Source organism: Falco rusticolus, chromosome 2 (genome assembly GCF_015220075.1).
Source record: "Falco rusticolus isolate bFalRus1 chromosome 2, bFalRus1.pri, whole genome shotgun sequence".
In the NCBI taxonomy this organism is placed as follows: Eukaryota; Metazoa; Chordata; class Aves; order Falconiformes; family Falconidae; genus Falco; species Falco rusticolus.
This window is the reverse complement of record NC_051188.1, coordinates 93,649,307-93,669,260: the sequence shown is the minus strand read 5'-3', so window position 1 is coordinate 93,669,260 and position 19,954 is coordinate 93,649,307. Positions and strand designations below refer to the sequence as shown.

The window sequence follows — 19,954 nt, the reverse complement described above, 5'->3', positions numbered from 1 at the left end:
AAGCAATCATAATAAAAAAGGAAGCAAAGGTCTCAACTCTCCTATATTTATTCAGCTTTTCCCAATGAACATGAGTTCTAATTGAAGTCAGAACACTGACTTGTTTTGATTGCATTAGGAGGTAAATCAAGTCTTAAATAGTCCCAATTCCTTTTGATATCAATACAAGTTCTGTACAAAGACGTGTAGAAATCAGTGATGCAGATCAGGAAAGTGAATTTAGATTTGAAAAACAAAATTAAGTAAACATAAAATATAAAATATATTCCTTGCACTGTTTCTAGGGGGGAAATAAAGCAATATTGATATAGGCCAACATTCTTTTCTTGAGCTGGATATGGGATATATGAGTGAATTCAACAGTGTAAATCTTTCCTTGTGAACTGAAGCTTGTTTCCACTTCCAGCATTGAAATTAGGTAGTATTCTAACAGAAAGATGTGGTCAGAGTTTACATAAAATAAATCTTTTAAATTCTCTGCACTGCTTATTTACAAAAAGCGCCATCAATGATATACTATAAACCTTCAAATACTAAAACCAGTTTGTATGAATAATTCATAGAAACATCTTCAGTAGTGCTCTAAAGGGACCAGTTAGGTGCACTAGATAAATAAATCTAAGTTTTTAAATCAGCAAGCAACTTACCTACTTGCTAGCAGGTCTTGGTACAGTATATCACACTTTAGTTTGGTCTGAAGCACATTTGACTATCCTTCTGGTTAAACACAATAAGGAATATGATTCATTAATTATGCACTGATTACCATTTATCTTTAAATTTGGTGATTCTTTTTTTTTCTTCCCTGTTATGTTATCCCCACAATTGATACCAGAGGATATCCCCACATTAAAAGATACCAAATAATCATACTGCCACAAGGAAGATCTCAGCATCCTAGCAAAATTTTCTTGAAAGAGAAAGAATAGACGGTTAACTAAAACAGGAGGTTTTGGTTTAATTCAAAGACATGAATTGCTTTCTCTGATACATACTGTGGATTTCCAGTCCCACAGCTCTGAGACAGTAGCTGTCTGATGAACACATACACCTTCAGTTGAGCTTTCTGCACCTTGGAGTGCATGAGGATTCACAGGGCTTAAATACTAGGAAAACTGACACATCCATTGCCATCTCCTTCAAGATCTGTTTAAGGAGACACTATGTAAGAACGACACATTTGCTGTGGTGGTAGTATTTCCTCTGCATTTATAGTAAAAATATTTTTTTTCTTGACTCTGCTCCTAACTAATTTTTGGTTGGCATCCAAGACAGCAGTGTTAGAAGTGCCAATGAAATGTTAAGATATCAGATCTGGCAGCCAGGTGCAAGAGTTGCCTTGGCTTGCACCAACAGAGACAGGTTAGAGGATGTAAGATAGTTGCTACTTTTTCATGAGTGATAACTTGCTACTTTCTGAGTCTCAGTGAAAGTTTCACAGATCTCAAAGTTTTTCTGCAACCTGTTGTGCCAGATCAAATTTGGAGGGCATCCTGCACCATATTGGAAGGTTTTTCCTAAAGAAAGAAAAAGAAATGATCCAGGCTAGGTAACTTTTTAAATTGTGCCTTATTTCAGTGTCATTATCAAAACTGTAATTTATAGGGTTTGTTTTGATTTATTCTAAAAATGTTTTCCCATGATTTTAAAGCCCTGTACAATTCATATGATTGAGGCACTCAACATTTGAGAGAAAATCACACGTTTTAGCTTGGAAGATCTCAAATTTAAGAGAAAAGAACAAAAACTGAGGATGATGCCATCCAGGGTCTCTGTGTCTCTAACCGGACCATGGAAACAGTCTGAGTGTATCACTAAGGGTCTGTAGCTATGCTTTGGTGCTGATTACTCCTAGATCTATATTTGCTTAAATAAACTTGAAGGCTGTCTTTCTATATTGGTGTCAGTCTTCAGCTTGCTATCAGGATTAATTCCACACCAAAACTTCAGTGGGTGGTTAATACTTCCCCCCCCCCCCCCCCAAAAAAAAAATAATAAAATAATCAGTTTAATACAAAATTATTGCATTTTTAAATATAGATAGCAACAGCTGCAAGACAATCTTAGTATTTTAAAATTATGTTGTTAGGCAGGCTTTGGGTTTGTTGATATTTTTTTCTTGTTGTCTCCTGTTGTAATCTATTGATTATTGAAGCAGTAAAAGCTGAACACTCCAATTTCACCAAAATACTTTCCTTTACGGATAGCAGATTCTGGGATGTTATTGTTAGGATACACCAATACCCAGATGATTTTGGAAGAGGCAGTATCTACCTAACTATAGAAGATAACCGTGGGAATGACTGAAACCTTGGCATAACCGTCCTTTACTGAATTTACTTGAAAACAAACCAGACTTTTTCTTGTTTATAAGAGCTTTGAAGCAAACCTGTTTAACAAGCTGAATACTTACAATGTCTGAAAGCTCCAATGAAACTCCAATTGACTTTAATTTGGCTCATACCTTGGCAAGAAAGGAAAAAAGCCTGTGAGAATGACCTTTACTTACTCCCTAGAGTGCAAACAATTGAGAGAGAGATATGAACAGATCTACATTCTCCATAGGAGCCTTTTTTTTCTCTCAGTACATACTGTGTAATGAATCTGTAACTCACATTGGTGTCAATAGTAATTATGTACCTGCACTGGGAGGGAACAAAATTTTAAATCAGTAACTCTTCAAAAAATCTTATTACAAATTCTATAGGCCACCGCTCAATGGAACGAGTTAATAACCATTAGTCAAAATCCTGTTGGGGTAGTAGCAATCATACAGGTAAAATATTTACTAGAAACTTGTTGCTTATTTACTAGAAACTTGTTGCTTATTTACTTTCCAAAGAAGAATTTAGCTAAAAGATACGTTTTGTAATAGTTTTTTCTTTATATTATCTGTCTGTCACTTAGTACTGGTTTTGTTAGTAAATACCACCAGATGTGAGAAGATCATTTAAACATTGGATGAATAAAAATTTCATACAAAAAGCACGGTTAGGGAATACAAACCTGCATAGTTAATCATTCCAGTCAGGATATGTATGGGCAATCTTCATTTTACCCAATAATGAATAAATGTGTTATGCTATAGCCTTTAATTATATGATCATATAACGCTTATTGAATAATATAATTTTCTTCTGCAAGTTTTAAGTAGTGTTTATGCATTTTTTCTAGTGCTATCTATTATTCAGTGTATGCTAGGAAGAATCTAAGAAAGTCTTCTATATAAAATCACATAGCATGCTAATGTTGCTCAATAAATTTACAAATAAATCACCCTTTTTGGAACACCATTAATCTTTGGATCTCAGACAGCCTTACAGGTGATTGAGGCATAACTCAGAAGCATTTTAATTCCTCAAGGTTCCAAGAACCTGACCCTGCTATAGCATGTATTACTGTCATAGGCAAACATGCTTTAAAATTAAGAAACAATCATAGCTCTAATATTGCTAACAACTTAAGAGCATACTTTGCAAATATCTCTATTCATAGAGAAAACTGGTTATACCAATAACATGTAGCCTGTGAATCTGGAGTCAACACATCTTCAGGTCTTTCCTCTGCTTTTGAAGTTTAATAGACTCCTTATCACAGCAACACCAAATTCTGCCTGCTACCAGGCAGCTGCAGAGCTAGCAGTGAGTCACTGGAATGCAGAAACTGAGATCCCTCCCTCTCTACACTGCACCATAGAAACTGAAGAGGTTGTCAGATGAAGTAGAAAAAGCACTTTCCCTCCCAGTAGCTAGAACCCTGGAAAAGACAGGGAGAAAGTTTTTATGTACCCACACATTCACAAGTTTGGTCTTGGTACTCTTCTCTAGTAAACATTAGAGAAAAAAATAGAAGTGAGAGACAATTTTGTAGTGTGGAAACCACAAAATGAACTTTTCAGAGCACAATCAGTACTTTTTTTTATGATGTTGATACCTTATTGCATACTCCACGTTATTGTTCTGTGACTAAAGAACTTTGTAGTGCAAATGCCACAGGTAACAGTCCAAATATCACCTGGGTTGAAGGTTTTTCCTCTTTCTATTCTGGGTTGGGTCCATCCCTGTCCCTGTCCCCATTTGTTAACAGTACTGAAAATGAGTAGAGTATGTGTTTGCATTTTGGATTTGCTAAGGGATGGCTAATTCTGGTAAGGTAGAACCAGCACAAGTAGGACACACATAATTATCTAAATCATCTATATTTTGTACTATGATTGTTTTCATGACACTTTTTGCCAGGCATATAAAATTAAATGATCAGCTTAAAGAAACTCTTGTAATCCATTTATAAATAAATTAAGCTTTACAGCTTTTCTTCAGTCTGCATACATGATTATACCACTCTGGATCTCAGCATCCTTATGGCTAGATCAGATGTCATATTGTAAAGCTTATTTTAAAATGTTATTTTGAATAAGCTTGATAAGCATTAAATGGGGTAAAAAATTGTTTTGTGGCAAGCCAGGAAGAATGCATAATTGATTAAATATCAAAGACCAAAATTTACAAAATAATACCACCAGAACAGAGGCAAGTTCAGCTTACAAGCATTAAGGGAAGACACGATTAAACTGATTATGATGCACAGTGTTAGTCATCATTACTATACAATTCCGCTGTCTGCTGAAGTCTCTAATCTACAGTAGAAGTAAGATATTTTTTTCATCAGGTTAATATATAACATATGGAAAAAAATAATTACTGCAAATGAAATTGAGAAGTATGACAGACTTTTAATATATGATGTGTATATATATATATATACACACATCAGAAGCAAGTGTTCACTAGATAAATCGACTTAATAGAACTCTGTTAGTCATCCTATCAGACATACAGTAGATAAATCTTTTTATAGCTCTTTCTTGCTGCTGTTTCTGTCAGAACTTAAAAAAATTGAAATACTAAAGCTGAATGAATGTTGGTCAGTCATTGAGTTTGGCTACTAGATTCTAAGAAATGAATGGCCTGTTGATTTCCTACAAAAACCTTGCCTCTCATAGCTGCGGTTAGCTCAGATATAGTAAACACAGAAGGTGGGCAAGAGCATATATTTACAATAAATTTATTGAGTTCATGTACAGCAAACACAACCATATCTTAGTTCACATCATTGATTTTTCTTTTGAGTGGCTCCAATTAGTAATCTCAATTTGCATGTATTGTGTTTTGTAGAAATTGTAACTGATGAAGTTTCCATTCAAGTAAGATTAAAACAAGAGGTTTAAACTGTTTTGCTGTAGCAATGATGATGGTGATTCAAAGCCCAGACACAAAGGAACAAGATCTTACCTCGTAACTAACTCAACTATACTTTGGGTGTAAGCATGCAGAACTGAACAAGGTTATTTGCTGTTTGCCCTTTTCCTGGACTCTACACAAAAGCAGGCAATGGACAGCACTGTCAATTCATGACACCTCTGCCTCTGGGCTATCATAAACTGAAGCAAGACAGTGCAGAGAGGGAGAAATCCACTGCTGGAATGGGTCTGGAACCACTTCTGGCTACTGGGCTCCCTTCCATGAAGCCAGCCAGTATTTCCAAGTAAGGAGGTTCTGATTTTACAGAAGAAAACTTAAAAAAGCAAGGCACCAGTTTAAGCTTTAAGACTGATTTTTTTCATTATGAGTAGAGGCTGCCTTTGGTGGAAGGGTTCTCTTTGGATACTTTCTTGAAATATGTGATATATAATAACATTTGTCTTAAGGAATTCAAGTAATAAATGACATCTAAGTACTAGGAATGATCCGGATTCATATCTAAATTGCCAGAAGGCAATATGAAAGGATGGATAAGAACAATTTTCTGATGTTTCTGACTATTATTTTTTCTCCTCCTTGGCTATCTGCCAGCCCCTCCCAGTATGAACCATATACTGGGACTGAAGGTCAAGGACTGAATGAGTAGCTTATGTTAACTTTTCTTCCTCCTCCTGATCCACAAGGAAATCTGGACCCGATGAAGTATACACAATTTTACATGAATGTTTTCCCCTTATTTCCAATGTTATCTTATTCTAAATGCCAAATACCTTCTTTTTATTTGTATGAAATGCTCCCTTATTCTGTAATGGCTTCACTGGTATCACACAAGGAGTAAAGTGTTATCAGTGACTCAAACAGGCCTTGTGGCATGGGAAGCTCTTGCTAAAACCAGGAATCTGATGGTAATGTAAAAAACCAATAGCTGAACCCACTTGAGCCAACTGAAAAAAACCTGAAGTAGCTCCCTACGTAATGACACTGCAAAATTATCAGACTTTTAATGGAGGAGAGAACAAATTGTCAAATGAGATTTAATGTATTCTTCACTTCCTATTTTGCAGTGTAAAAAAATTACACCAGGAATTCATATTATAAGGCACTTTATAATACAGAGATAAATATATGCATATATTATAAATTATTTTTATATATAAATATATTCAATCTTTCAGAAAGCAAAATTCAGTAGGAAGTAAACCCAATACAAAACATATATTTACAATACTTAATTCCATTCCAGATAAATTTACTATGCTCTCTTTCCAGCTGTGTTTATTATTATTTTAAAGGAAAAACTACATAATAGAGAACAATAAGAACTTTCTATTTTTTTTAAAGTTTAGAGATACTCAGGCAACCAATATGAAAATAGAAGGAAGGATGTGAAAATATTTTTAATATATGCAAAATGGGGCTGTATTCACAAATGTTCTGTTGTATCTGTTAATGGCAGCTTTAAAAATGTTCGAAATACATCATTTGTTTTCATATTGGACAGCTGAAAAACTAGCTATTGCCCTGTCATAACATAACTAAGGCTACCACTGTCATTTACTGAAAGACAATTATTGACACAGTTCTCAAGATTTAAGAGAAAGAGGATTTGTTTACATTTTTTGATCCTTTACACAATTTGCTATGGTACAGTTCAAAAACCAGGCCAGCTGGTTTCTTATCCTTAGCTCATCATGCAGTCATGTTAGATTACCTTCAGGTTTTTGTTTTGGCTTTTTTGCCTTCATTATAATTGGGCATTTTACATAGACTGTACTCTATTCATTTATATTTGGCAGTACATTGCAATACACTTGGCATTGTTAACAAATATCCAACAATTATGATAATCTGACACACCATTTTGAAAGTTATATTGAATTTTCTCTTCTTATAGACACTAACTGCATATTTGAAGTGATGGATTTTGTTTCTTCAGAAGCATGCTTCTGGATCACTTATTTATCATAATTTGAGCAAGTGGTATGACCTTATTTCTTCCATTTCTTAGGTTTCCAAAAGTGCATGTGCAGTGCAAACAAACATAAATCATGTGCCATCAACTAACTGTTATAAAACCATTGACAGAGCAACAGGGTCATTCTGCCCTATTTTCTGCCCAGTATTACTGCTTTAAGAAACTCAGGTGGTACAGAGAAATAACTGAATTGGTTCATACTTGAAATAATAGACCATACTTAGTATCATTATTGAGCTTTGCTAAATGGCTGGGGAACCACAGGGATGTGTTATTTAGCCTCTTCAGCAGAAAAGCGGCATTTCCCTCTCATCTTCCTTCACAGCCCCATGCCATTTTACTACAAGCCTCCCTGTCCCATCCCGGGTAGGAGTCCATGACTCCTGTTCATTTGCCACACTTCTGCTGTCAGAAATGTGCTGTGGGAGACAACAAATGAGTGACACTGGAAAGAATCCCATCCGTGCAACTCGATGCACACAGCGCATCCAGAAATTGTTGCACATCAATGGTTGTGCTTCTCGTAGCTCTGGCTCCTGCACAGGAAGCTGGGACGCGCCATGTATATCCAGGCACAGCGCTTCCAAATGCTTCCTCTTGGTCTGCAGAGCTGTGAGTCATCCCTCACCTGGTGCACTTTATAGACGCCCTTTAATTGTGGATGAATGACAACTTAAAGACTTTATGGTACTCAAAATAACCACAAACAACTGTGGTTTTTCCACTGGGAGGAAGATAAGGAGAGACTGTGTTGCAAGAATGACTGAAAGCAAGAACTTTTTCATGCATGTGTTAATTCATGGAAAACTGGTGAAGGATGCACTGATACTTGCCCCCCACACCGCCCCAGCCCCAGTACAGATGGGAGCTTGGCCTGGAACCCCCCTGATTAGAGAAAATGGTTGTTTTGAGCCCTGAGTTTCAAAAAGAGCTGTCTGACTGTTGCTGTTACTTAAGTTAGTATCAGTAACACACTATTTTCAACCCTTAATAATTAAGTTTTGTTTAGCACTACCATGTAACAACCATGCTGAGTAACATGTTACTGCAGCATTTGGAGGTGTAAGGAATGATGTAGTAGGTGTTCAAAATTGTCATTATTACATCTTTCATCATGTTTTTGCAACCCCCCACCCCAGTTAAGGGCAGGTTATTTTGAAGTACTTCCTGCAACTTTTATTTAGCTTAAGGATATAGTTATTTAGCATTTGAAATAGCCGTGAAGCGCAGAAAATAGCCACTAGCAGCTAAATCTTGGAAAGCAGCTTTCAATTAGGTTTTTCTCTAGTTAGAAAACTTACAGAAATGTTCAGTTACTTTCTTCTGCCAAGAAAGGTAATGAACAGTTATAGGCCCTTAAAAGCATGTCATGTCACAAAATCCATGTGAAACTCTTCATTGGAAAGATGCCTGCCATATTCAGTGATTTCTGCATTAGGAACTCTGCAAGCAGTCCTGAGATTCCCCACACTTTTAAGCAGGTGGCAGTGTAGGTTAAAGAGACATAGATTTTTCCTGAAGTTGACAAAAATTGTCACTTTCCAGTTTCTCCATGTATCTCAACCCAAGGTAACACTATATAGCAGTGTTACTGGGATCCTATCTAGATGGGAACAGGCACAAGTTTTGAAAAGTATGTATTTGTTGACTCAGAACTATTCCATTATTTCCAGATGCAGCTTTCTGAGCTTTATTTCTCAGAATGAGACGTTGCAGTAAGAGACATAAGACAACCTCGCTTCTTTAATATGTTAGTAGGAGGACCTAAATCTTCTGAAGAGGTTAGAGGATGTTACAGTGCAGTGGTTCAACCCTCAATGTCTACTGCTAAACATTGATAGTTTTAATAAAAACAAATTATGTGGCCTTTCTTCTGCTGGACTTCTATTTATGCTACTGACAGACTCAGCAGGCAAAGCAATGAAGGATTTAATTTACATTTGCATGTTTGGACTGCTTTTTCCAGTTAGCTCAATCTTTTATACATACAATGTTGTATAATCTAGCATTTGCATCTATGAAGGGTTGGTAAGGTAGATTTTTTTCAGGTATGTCCTACAGTATTAAACTAAAATGAACAAACAAAATGCAACAACTGCATTTCATTTAATAAAAGGTAACTGACTTTGATCTCTTTCTAGTGTGGGAACAGAACAACTCCTTTCCAGAAGCAATTTTTATTGATGACTACAAATGTGGTGAGAATATCTGTCATGAAGTGGTAGGTTTTTACTTGGAGATATGAGAAATAGGTGTTTGTGTAAATACTTCTGTGGAAGTGAAGCAGTGTTCAGGTAGACTGGTTCTGCAGCAGGAGAATACAGCTGGACCTAAAATGGAATTTTAAATAGTAAATTATTTCTTTTGGGAGTGCAGGATAGGTAAAAAAGACAACTTTGTTACAGGATTCGATTTCTAGACTGTTGAAACAGATTTGAATCTGATTACACAAAAGGATTTTCCAATAGGAACCAACTGAACTGGTGGGGAAGCATCCAGATTCTTCTCACGGTGTTGCAGACTACACAGAACTAGAGCATAACCAGTGGTGGGAGGGAGGGAAAACCACGGTGGTAGCAGAGGAAAAAGCATTTTATATTTCCTGAACATTGCGAAATGAGATTCCTCAGCTGCCCATTTAAAACTGTGTTACCAAAATGCTTTAAGGGTTGTAGTGTGTTGAGCAGTTTCCATCAGTCACCATATGTGCTTCAGAGGGGCAAGTTATTCTCTCCCTCCTCATGAATGACGTGGCTCCTGTGACATTTTGGGTTTAACATGAAGACCTGTAACTGAGCAATCAAAGGTGTGGGAAGCACTGGGGGAAGAACAAGGGACCTGGCCTTCAGAAAACGGCAGCGCCTCACCCCTGCTCTGTCAATGGCCATCTGCAGCATCTCGGGCAATTACATCCCGTTTCAACTCCCCTTGTATAAGAACAGAAGCATCTCTTTTCAGTGTCGGGGTCTGGAGATGGAAACATGCCCTAGTAAGCTACGTGTCATTACCTTCTCCTCTACACCATGGAGAAAAGAAATAAAATGCAACTGGAAACGGAAACTACATGAGCTTTCCCCTTTGGTTTCTCCACAAAGTCCCCACAGACTTTCCTCCTCCACCTCACACCTCGGGTCTTTTTGGAGTAGCTCGCAAAAGGGGGGCCAGCTCCTGTCGCGGTGGCCATCCTTCACACTCATCCCTCAGCCACCGGGGGCAGGGGCTGCTTCCCCCCTCTCCCCACCAAGCGGGGTAGCTCTTCCCCCCGCCTCGCCGCAGACACCCGCGGAGGGCGGCACCTCCGTGAGGGGCGCGACGCGGCGTCCCCCCGCCCGCCCTGGGCAGGGCCGCCCGCCCGGCGGGGGGGGCTGCGGCCGGCGAGGGGCCGGGGGCAGCGGCAGCGGCAGTCCCTGCCCCGGCGGCGGCTCCGGCAGCGGGCGGTGGCGCCTCCAGCGGCGTCGCGCAGCGCCCCCCGCGCCCCCGCCTCCCGCAGCCGCAGGCGCGATCCCGCGGACAGGGACATCGCACGCACGGACGGGCCCCCCTCCCCCACCCCGCAGACACACCGCGGGGATACAGCCCCCCCCCCGCGCCCCCCAAGGCACACAGCCCCACACACCCCGCCGCCTCACACCCCGCCACGCCGCGCACGCTGGGACACCCCCGCGCCGCGCACAAACACCCCCGGCCGCAGCACCCCCAAGCAAAGACCCGCACACGCCCACGCCGCGCGCCTCCCACGCAGGCACCCGCCCGCCCGCCAGCGCCCCCCACAGCGCCCCCCCGCCCCCACCCCCGCAGGCACCCCCGGGCGCACGCGGACACAGGAGGGCGCCCCCCCCCCGCCCGTCAGGCGCATGCGCAGCGGCTGGCGCGGAGCTGTCCGAGTGCTGAATGCACCGCGCGCCGCCCGCCTCATTCCGGCACAGGCGCTGGGGTTCCCCGCGGCCCCCGCCCGCTCCAGCCCCCTCTCCGTCCCTCCCTCCCTCCCTCCCTCCCTCCCCGGCAGCGCCGACGCCTCCCTGCCCAAAGAGGGGAAAAGCAGCTCGACCCAATAGCCCCACCACCGTTCATAAATACTAATTTTCATAGCGAGGGGGGAATAAAACACACTGACAGCCGAACTGCTCTCAACAGTTCCCTTTTGCGTGATGCCTCTTGCATAGTTCAGTTTCCTCTTCTTTTCTTTTCTTTTCCCTTTTTTCTTTCTTTCTTTTTCTTTTCTGGATTTTTTTTTTCATCCCCCCACCCCCCCTTCCCCCCCACCTCCATTACCAAAAGCAAGGCGGGGGAACGACCAGGTCTGATGCTTTGTCTCTTTCTTGCCGGCTGCTGGAGATGAGCCTAGGCTTGACCTGACCATGATTCCAAGGACTGGCACTGCTTTTTTACCCCCAGTTTGTAGAGATCCAGACCTTCTCTTCCTGATTGTCAAGAAAATTAAATTATTGCTGAATTTGGGAATCTAGGCAGCACCAGCTTACTTTTTCCCTGCATCTCTCTGGAATAATTTCTGGGATATTTTCCAAATCATCACAGAAAGCAGGAGGAATGAACCGGCAGCTAGTGAAAATTTTGACAACCTTGTTTGCATTTTTCTTAAAGACAAACCACTTCAGGTAGGTGATACAACTCTATGTAATGATATTTGTCAGAGGTTGTGGAAATCATCAGTATAAAGATACTACATCATGTTAACCTAGTTTGTTTGCTATATTTGAGAGTATTTTGTGTTCATTCTATATAGGCTATCCCTTTTACACTCAGAGACTCGTTGCTTGGTAACAAACACAAAAAATAATAATCTCAAGTTTAGGTCATCTATTTTCAATTTCTCTGATTCAAAGACATGTTTTTTTCACTGAGTATCAATATAGCTAAAAACATTTTCCTCAGTTTTTCTTCCAAAATTCAAATTCTCTGCTCCCACCAGATGTTGTTTAGGAAGTTGCTTTGGTTCTCTTCTCTTCAAGCTTTGGGGATGATTGACTGAGTTTTGTCAGGGAGGTAGTCATTTGAAATTAGAGAACCAGTCCTCTGATTTTGGGAAAGCCCTGGACCACATCAGTATTGTGCTCATGCAAAGTACCGGTACATATGATTGTTGTTTATAAAATTTTATTAATGTTTTATGAGCTTTTGCTACAGCTATTGACTTTTTGCGGTACAAAGCAAACAGGTCAGTCTTATCAACCAAAACACCATTTTAGCTGAGGTTCATTATTATATTGTACGCTGCTGTGTATCTACATATACACATATAAAGTGCTTTTATATGACTAATTGAGTATATATACAGTGACAGAGTGAAGCAGTGTTTATACTCACGAGCCTGGGATCACAACGCAACTCATAATGAAAGTAATTTGTGTAGGAACTTCCCAAGTAACTGCACTGGCTTAATTTTCCAGTTTTTATTATCTTAACTGAATGTTATTAGTATTTAAGTGGAGAATATAATCTATTACATATTAAAAATTAAAGGCATTTTTTAATGGTACCATGTCATTGTCAAAAGCTAGAAGAAGCAACTGCCCCCTGTAAATAGAACCTGAAAAAACATGAGGAATCACACCACAAGAATTTATGATCACCTTGCCTTTTAAAAATTCTGGTGCTTTTGTAAAAGCATAGAGATTTGATATTTGCTTCTCATTTCAGGTGCTCACTTGTGTATCTAATTTGCTTATACTTGCATATAGATGCATGAAAAAAACCCCATGAAACACTCCTGAAACTGAGTGGTTCCCTTCCAGCAAATACATAAAGAGAATGGTTAAGAAGACACAGTCATAGAATTACTTCTAATATAGCTCAAAGATTATGTGCATAGAGATACAATGGAGTTGGTTATTTAAGAATCAAGATAATGCTTTTTGATTAAATCTGTGTCTCTACATACCAAATATGACCATTTCATTCTAGTTTCTTTTTCCCTAGGGAACAGCCACAGGGAACTCCCAAATTCTCTTTCTTTGCAATATATAATGTGCTTGCAATATGTAACATGCTATGTACACAGCATTTTGCATGCACGATATGATACCAGAAGTTTGCTTTTAAATCCTGAAAAGAGAGATCTGTTCCAAGAACTTGCATGTAAATACAAGCTGCTTATAACACTGATACATTTGATTACTCTATGTTCATTGGTACAAAACCCCCTAAGATCAGATGTGACTGACTGTGGAACACTTTTTGCTGTGTTGGGGAAGAATCCAGACATTCACCAGCACGATTTAAATCTTTGCTGGGTAGCATCTGTAAAAAATATTTTTTTGCATCTATATCCTTCGCCAAATTAACAAAACCAATATTTTGCAGTGTTGCTTGCTAAGTGTTGCCAGCTATTGTTTGGAAGTTTAAGACCACCTTAAACCAGTGTTATATAGTTCTAACACAACACATGTAATTAAGGCAATGATATGAAATAGATTATCAAAGTCCCTGTAAGATTGCTCTACACAGTAAGACGAAGAGTAAATTGAATCTTCTAAAGTCTTAAAGCTGTAATGAATTTCTTTTTAAAGCTGAGTTTTTTTCTGAATAGCAAATTGTGCCCATGCATAGTACCTTAAGCTCATTTTTATTTCTAGAATAAATTTTTCAGATGAAAAATAGACTATTTGTTTCTATAAAAATATTAATGGCTACATTCACTGAATTGAAACAATTTTATTTAGTGCTATAATTTCTCCATGACTTGAATACAATACAAGCTAAATATTAGCTAATGGTGGCTAATAATTTATTTAGGACGACTTTCTGTAAAGAACATGATTCGAGATCTGGAAAATCCCCCTCACAGACCCTGTCTCCTTCAGATTTTTTGGACAAATTGATGGGAAGGACATCGGGGTATGATGCTAGAATCAGACCAAATTTTAAAGGTAAGTTTTTTAAGACTTCTGATAAATTAATCAATTATGTTTTGGACAAATTATAGGTTTAAGAGTTCTACCTCTGGGTTCTGAGTCTCTTTGCAATAACTTCAGTTTTCCAGTGTGATATTATCATGGAGATCAGCCGATCCATGGGGAGGACTGGGAGAACAGTAATAGGGGCCCAGAGCTTGAAAACCCTCTTTTCACACAACAGTAATGTTTAGCTGCCAGTGGATACTTCTGAAGACCTTACTAATTCCATGTGGCAAATAGGATTCCAGGTTCCACACTAAAAGCAATAGAGATGACCTGTTCCTGAAATTTTTAAGCCACGAAGACAATATATCTAACACTTCTATGCTGAGCTGTTCTCTGAAGAAAAGGTCTATGCTTTCCTTCAACTTGAAGAAAGTAAAATCTTCTTTCCCAAAGTAGGAAGATAGGACTTAAGGTATGCACACAGAAGTTTTTATCCTATGAATATTGACTGAACCATAAGAACTGATTTCACAGGATCCCTACAAAACAGAGAAACCATAATCTGTTTGTCACTTCCATAACTCCCCTTTTTTCTCCCCAAAATTTGGACTGAGTTGTGTAGGGTCACTGCCACCATTCCAGCACAAAGGCAGCTGTGGACTAGAGGCTTCTTCTGCAAGCATTACTATTCACAGCAAGTTTTCCTTGCTGTAGTCCTGTAAATCCCTGTGGATCTGAGCACAGAATGTCTTGTGGCTTTGAATGAAAGCAGCTGGGAGAGAAGTTTGTCATTGCGAATATTGTGTTTGTGGAGAGCCCCATAATTCCGCCAAAACTGGCTCTTCTATGACAATTTAAAGCTCAGAATGTGGTTTTACTTTGAAAACTGATAAAATGCTTTCTTTCTTAACAAATTTGATGCCAATGTATGCTTGCACTCATATCTATTGGCTCTGGTCACCAAAATGCATGTTTTCCCTCTTGAGCCCTGTTAGAAGTGCTGTGAAAGCTGATAACAACTGGAAAAAGCAATCGTGTCTTAGCCAGTGAATGAACTGTTAGGAAGGAAGAAGCTCACACGTCAATGAGAAAAGTGTTTAATTAAATTTAGATCAAAGATCAGTTTCTTCTCTCTGTTTGGCATGTGCAAATTACACGATTTGGAACAAAGTGCCTTTTTGACTGCTTCCTATGCCTGAGTGAGGAGGAACCTAGTAGGGATTTCAGATCCGATGGTGTGAAAGGTGACAAGTTAAAAAAAACTCTACTCAGGGAAGCCTTAAGTTTTAATTTCAGATTAGTTTTCAAAATACTTGAGTTCCTGAACTAGACTCCATATTAGCTTGTAGTAAGTACTATGGCACTAGGGTCTCACATTCATTTTGTGCATTGGCACAAGTATTACTGAAGTTTTAGTGAACGCAAATGAAGGCCAAAATTGCCTGAACTGGGCATGGTAGGAATCATTCAGAACTGATTCCTGCCCTTTATAGGGGAGGAACACCAAAATAAGACTTCTGCTTAATTTCTTCTAGCTTGGATAAAACCAGGATTAATACTAGTCCCTGTACATAGGATGAGTTAAAGACAGCTCTTTATTGCTCCCCAGTACATATCTAAAACTATTTATTGAAAAACTCAGGAGGAGACAAACACACAGCTTTGCTCCCCTGATGTTCAAATCGGCAGAGCAGGCATGGTGTGCATGTTGTGTGGTACTTGCTAAGCTGTTTGACAGACACTGCTTGTGTTTGTGTTCCCGACATGAAGCTGCTGCCTGATGACACCTATGAACCCTTAATGGTGAAGAATCTGCCATTTCTTAATTTTGATGTTTTTTTATTAAGTCACTTTCCAGAGCAGGATGGTACTTCGCAGGAGTTTGAACTGATAAACACATCTTGAGTGTTTTTTCATAACTTCACACCTCTGAGCTCTCCCAGAGCTCTCAGTCTTCTGGTGAGGGGTATGAAAGATTTTCTGGTTCTTTGTTATGTTCCTTTGAAGAGTATTTTGTATCATAGTTCAGAATTCGAGAGTAAACCCATTCAGTTTTGAACTTCACATCATCAGTCAAAACCTTGTCAGCTGATGACCATTTTTATTAGTCAATATGAAACACAACCATTGTCTAGTTGCCCAAGCCTTGTTAAGTTTTTTTTTAAAAAGCTGAAAATATTTATTGTTCTACATTGCATTTTTTTTCCTTTAAAGAATGTGAAATACCACTGCACAGAGGCCAAAATAAATTTTTCTTCCTTGGAGTTAAGTATTATAAAGATTTTTTTTCATGCTGAGTCTTTATTGTGACCATAATACAAATTGTTTCAGCTTCTAACATCCATCAATCTGTTTGAGATCTTTCTTGGGGATATGGACAATTGTACAATTCTTATATTCTAAATCATATAAACGGATGGATGGATGAAATGTTAGAAGATTACCTAATTTGTAACACTTTTTGTATTTTAAAGCAGGAACTTTTAAGCATAAAAGAGGTCTGCAGGAGGAACGGTTTAACCTAGGGATCCACTATCTGTCTTTGCATGTAGATTAATATTTGTTTCTTGCTTTTCACAAAAGACGTTGTGGATCAAGATAGTTGTGCCACTGCTCATGCATTTGTCTAGCTTTTTCTGCTTTAGACCAGTTACATGGTTTTCTCCAAGTTCACTATAGGCATTTTAAAGTGTCAGAAAAGTCCGTTTTCATGGAAAGGCAACTAAGTAGAACCCATTTGTCTTACACCACTGATTATACAGTAATTAAATATATTTTTATGACTAGTCTGAACTACTAGAAAACAGCAGCTATTTGATTAATTTGTGAAATAAAGGCTACACATTCCAAAGAGAGAGGAAAATGTTACTTAATGGAACAAGGTGTTTTATCCAGGTAAAGCATTTCATCATTAGTTACTGCTTTCCCCTAACTTGCTTTTGCATATTAGAAAATTCAGGAAGGTACTGGGAGAGCAACAGGTGTATCTATATATATGTATATAAATGTTTAAGCATCAACAACAGGGTTTTTTGGGTTTTGGTGGTGTTGGTTTTTTTTACTGTGTCTGGAAAGATCCTTTCTTTTTTTGTATCTTTCTGTCTTCTACAATCATTTGGAAGCACAGTAGTAGTCTTCTGGTTCTTTTTGACACTCCAAATGATCATATACAAAATGACCAGGCACTGAGAGGGACTGTCCCACTGATGAACAGCCAGAGAGAAGTGCCAGAGTGACACCTCTCAAAATTGCCTTTAATCACTGTCTTTCAGATACTTGAAGCATACTTTTTCATCTTACACTTATCTTTTATTGAATTTGAATAGACTAATAATTTGTGTAAGGGCACAGAGGGGAATACTTTTAAATGTAAATGTGAAGACTCTAATCTAATACTAATTGAAGTCTCTAAGAGTCTTTCTATTGACAGCAAACACATGCTTGCCATCCTATGAATTGATTTGCTGTTTCTTCTTCATTTATAACATCAGTTGAGCACGGTTTCTGTAAAATAATAAAAAATGAAACCTGCATGATGTACGTTTTACCTGATTAATATTAATGTTATGGTTTTTAATGGTAAAAAAAACCCAAAACAACAAAAAATCAGAATGATGCCTTTTAGTTTCTCCACTGTTCACTTCACTTTCTTCAACAAAACCAGAAATAGCAGCACAGGGCATCTGTGTTATAAAACGAGCCAAGGATGTGCTTTCTTGCTGGTAGAAACCAGGGATGGTGAAGTTACTGTCTTAGATTACTGTCTATTCAGCTCAGGGTCCCTCAAGAGCACTGTGTGTAATGCCATGATACAAGGGATCAATCTACAACTTAATCACAACACGAGATGTGTAGCTAATGGAAAGTCAGCTTGAATTTAAAATTTCCTAGCAGATGTTGACCTTCAGAGGTTACTAAATTATTTCCACTTTTAAACACCTTCATCTTCTAAAACCACTTCAAATCTAAATATAAGCTAGAAATTATGAGATAGAGGCAACTATCTATAGGCACTACTATGTCCTTTATGCCAAATGCTTTAAGTAGTAGACTGGCTGTCATGCACTGAGAGGAAAGAAGGGGAGTTTGTCACCAAGAGCTCCAGAAGTATGTTATCTTTTGCTATGGAAAACATTTGCAACGATGATAGTTATTTTCTTTTAATTGACTTTCATCCTATGTTTTAAGTGCAGTCCTTCCCATTAAGTCATCATTTGTTAAAGAATATTGTAATTTTTATGGTGTCACATGGAGATGCACAACAGTGGTGCCCATTAATGTTACCCTCATCACTGGATGGTGCAATGCGCTGTGAATTAACTTGCCCAAAAGCTGCTGTTTCTTAACTCAGGAGAGGTCTTGTTAGAGGGTTGCAGTTTGGGGGTGTAGTGACTGTAGTTGTAAAAGATTAGTCTGTGATTACAGCAGTGTAATGTCATTTTCATGCTGAGTTAGTGGGTTTATATCTGAATAATAAATACATGGACTAAGTAATTTAATGAAAATTGGCTTGACAACTGTTACAGGAAATGGCTTAAGCACTTTAATACTTTAACTCCTTGGCAGAAAGGGTCAGTTTTTCCCATATGTTCAAGCCCATTGCTTACTTATTTGTCCCCTGAGTTGGCCAGTAACAAAATGCTAAAAAAAGCATGAATGGAAACCACTGAATGATTTAAGGGTGAAATTAGTGGCATCAGGCTTAATAAATAAAAGCAGCTTCTATGTACATAGAAGAGGAACTGTCTGCAGAAGTCAACTTGAATCTAGACATGACACTTCACAATAAATACCTTTCCAAAAAACAACCTTTAAATATATACAAATGGTGAAAAGCATATCTAAGATGGGCTGCAGGACTGCAGTGATTTGTTCTGCAGTGGTTAACAACATTCCCAAAGCCAGACTTCAGTTGCTAACAACTACTGGCCATGAAATCAGATGCAGTGTGTGTCCTGTACTGGGCTATTTCCCACACAGTTCGAAGGCTGAAAGGGCCGTGTCTGATGGAGACTCAAATCCCACCCAGGGGCAACAGCACATAGTAAGGAAGTGCACACTATTGGTACATTCACATGCAGGGCACAGGCTGAAGGCTCATTGTAGGAGAAGGAAGGCTACCTGGACACTTTTCAGATGTGAGGCCATCACACTCCCTAAATATAGGTTGCTTGAAATGTGCAAGCATCCTTTATTAGGGAGGAATGCTTCTGATTTATTTTCTGCCTTGAAACACATCTACAAATTACACTGTTTTCAGATGAAGCTGTGTATACGTATCTCACTGCACAGTTAGATGCTGCACAATGATCCTTACCCACAGGATATTGTGTTTGTTTGGGTTTGTTTTACTTTTCTTCAACTACAAAAATCTAGCTAAGGAAATTATATTAATCCCCTGCCCTAGGGATGCACGTTTTCATGCAGAATCCTTTTAACTGCAGTTAGGGAAGGATCCTTTCAATTGTATTTCTTTTAAAACTGCTGGTGAAGAGGGCTATGGAATTTGCCCTCCTTCCCCTCTTTCTTTAATTTCAGGTCCTTTCCAAGAGCATGAATAGACTGGGGGAGTTGCGTGGCTAGTTAGGTTATGCCTAGCTTCTAGACAAATGGGGCCAGACAGCAAGCTCAAGCAATCCCTCTGATTATCTATGCTGCTTAGCTGTTTACTCCTTCCCTGGATCTCATTCTGAGCTTCCTGCAGCCAGCTCCTCCAAAGCAAGTCAGAACAGCTGGAGCATGCAGCAGTATAAAGCACAAGCTAAGCAATGCTGCTTGGTATCCAAGCTGAGGCTCTGTCCCGGGTCTTATTTTATATTTAAAAGGCTAGCCATAGTGATCTGTGTGTGTTGCCTTTA

General features: G+C 38.9%; 1 protein-coding gene across 8 annotated transcripts in view; it reads left to right on the top strand.

Moving 5' to 3' along the window:
• The first annotated feature begins 11,250 nt into the window (after nt 1-11,250).
• Nucleotides 11,251-19,954, top strand: part of GLRA2 (glycine receptor alpha 2) — a 131,519-nt gene continuing 122,815 nt past the window's right edge. For 5 of the 8 annotated variants that reach the window (XM_037378269.1, XM_037378267.1, XM_037378264.1 and 2 more), the window contains exons 1-2: nt 11,251-11,852; nt 13,990-14,123. In XM_037378269.1, coding sequence (XP_037234166.1) covers nt 11,785-11,852; nt 13,990-14,123 — 202 coding nt within the window. In that variant the 5' untranslated portion in view covers nt 11,251-11,784. Of the gene's footprint in view, nt 11,853-13,989; nt 14,124-19,954 lie in introns of those variants that run through there. The other 3 variants (XM_037378270.1, XM_037378272.1, XM_037378273.1) reach the window with 2 other exon arrangements.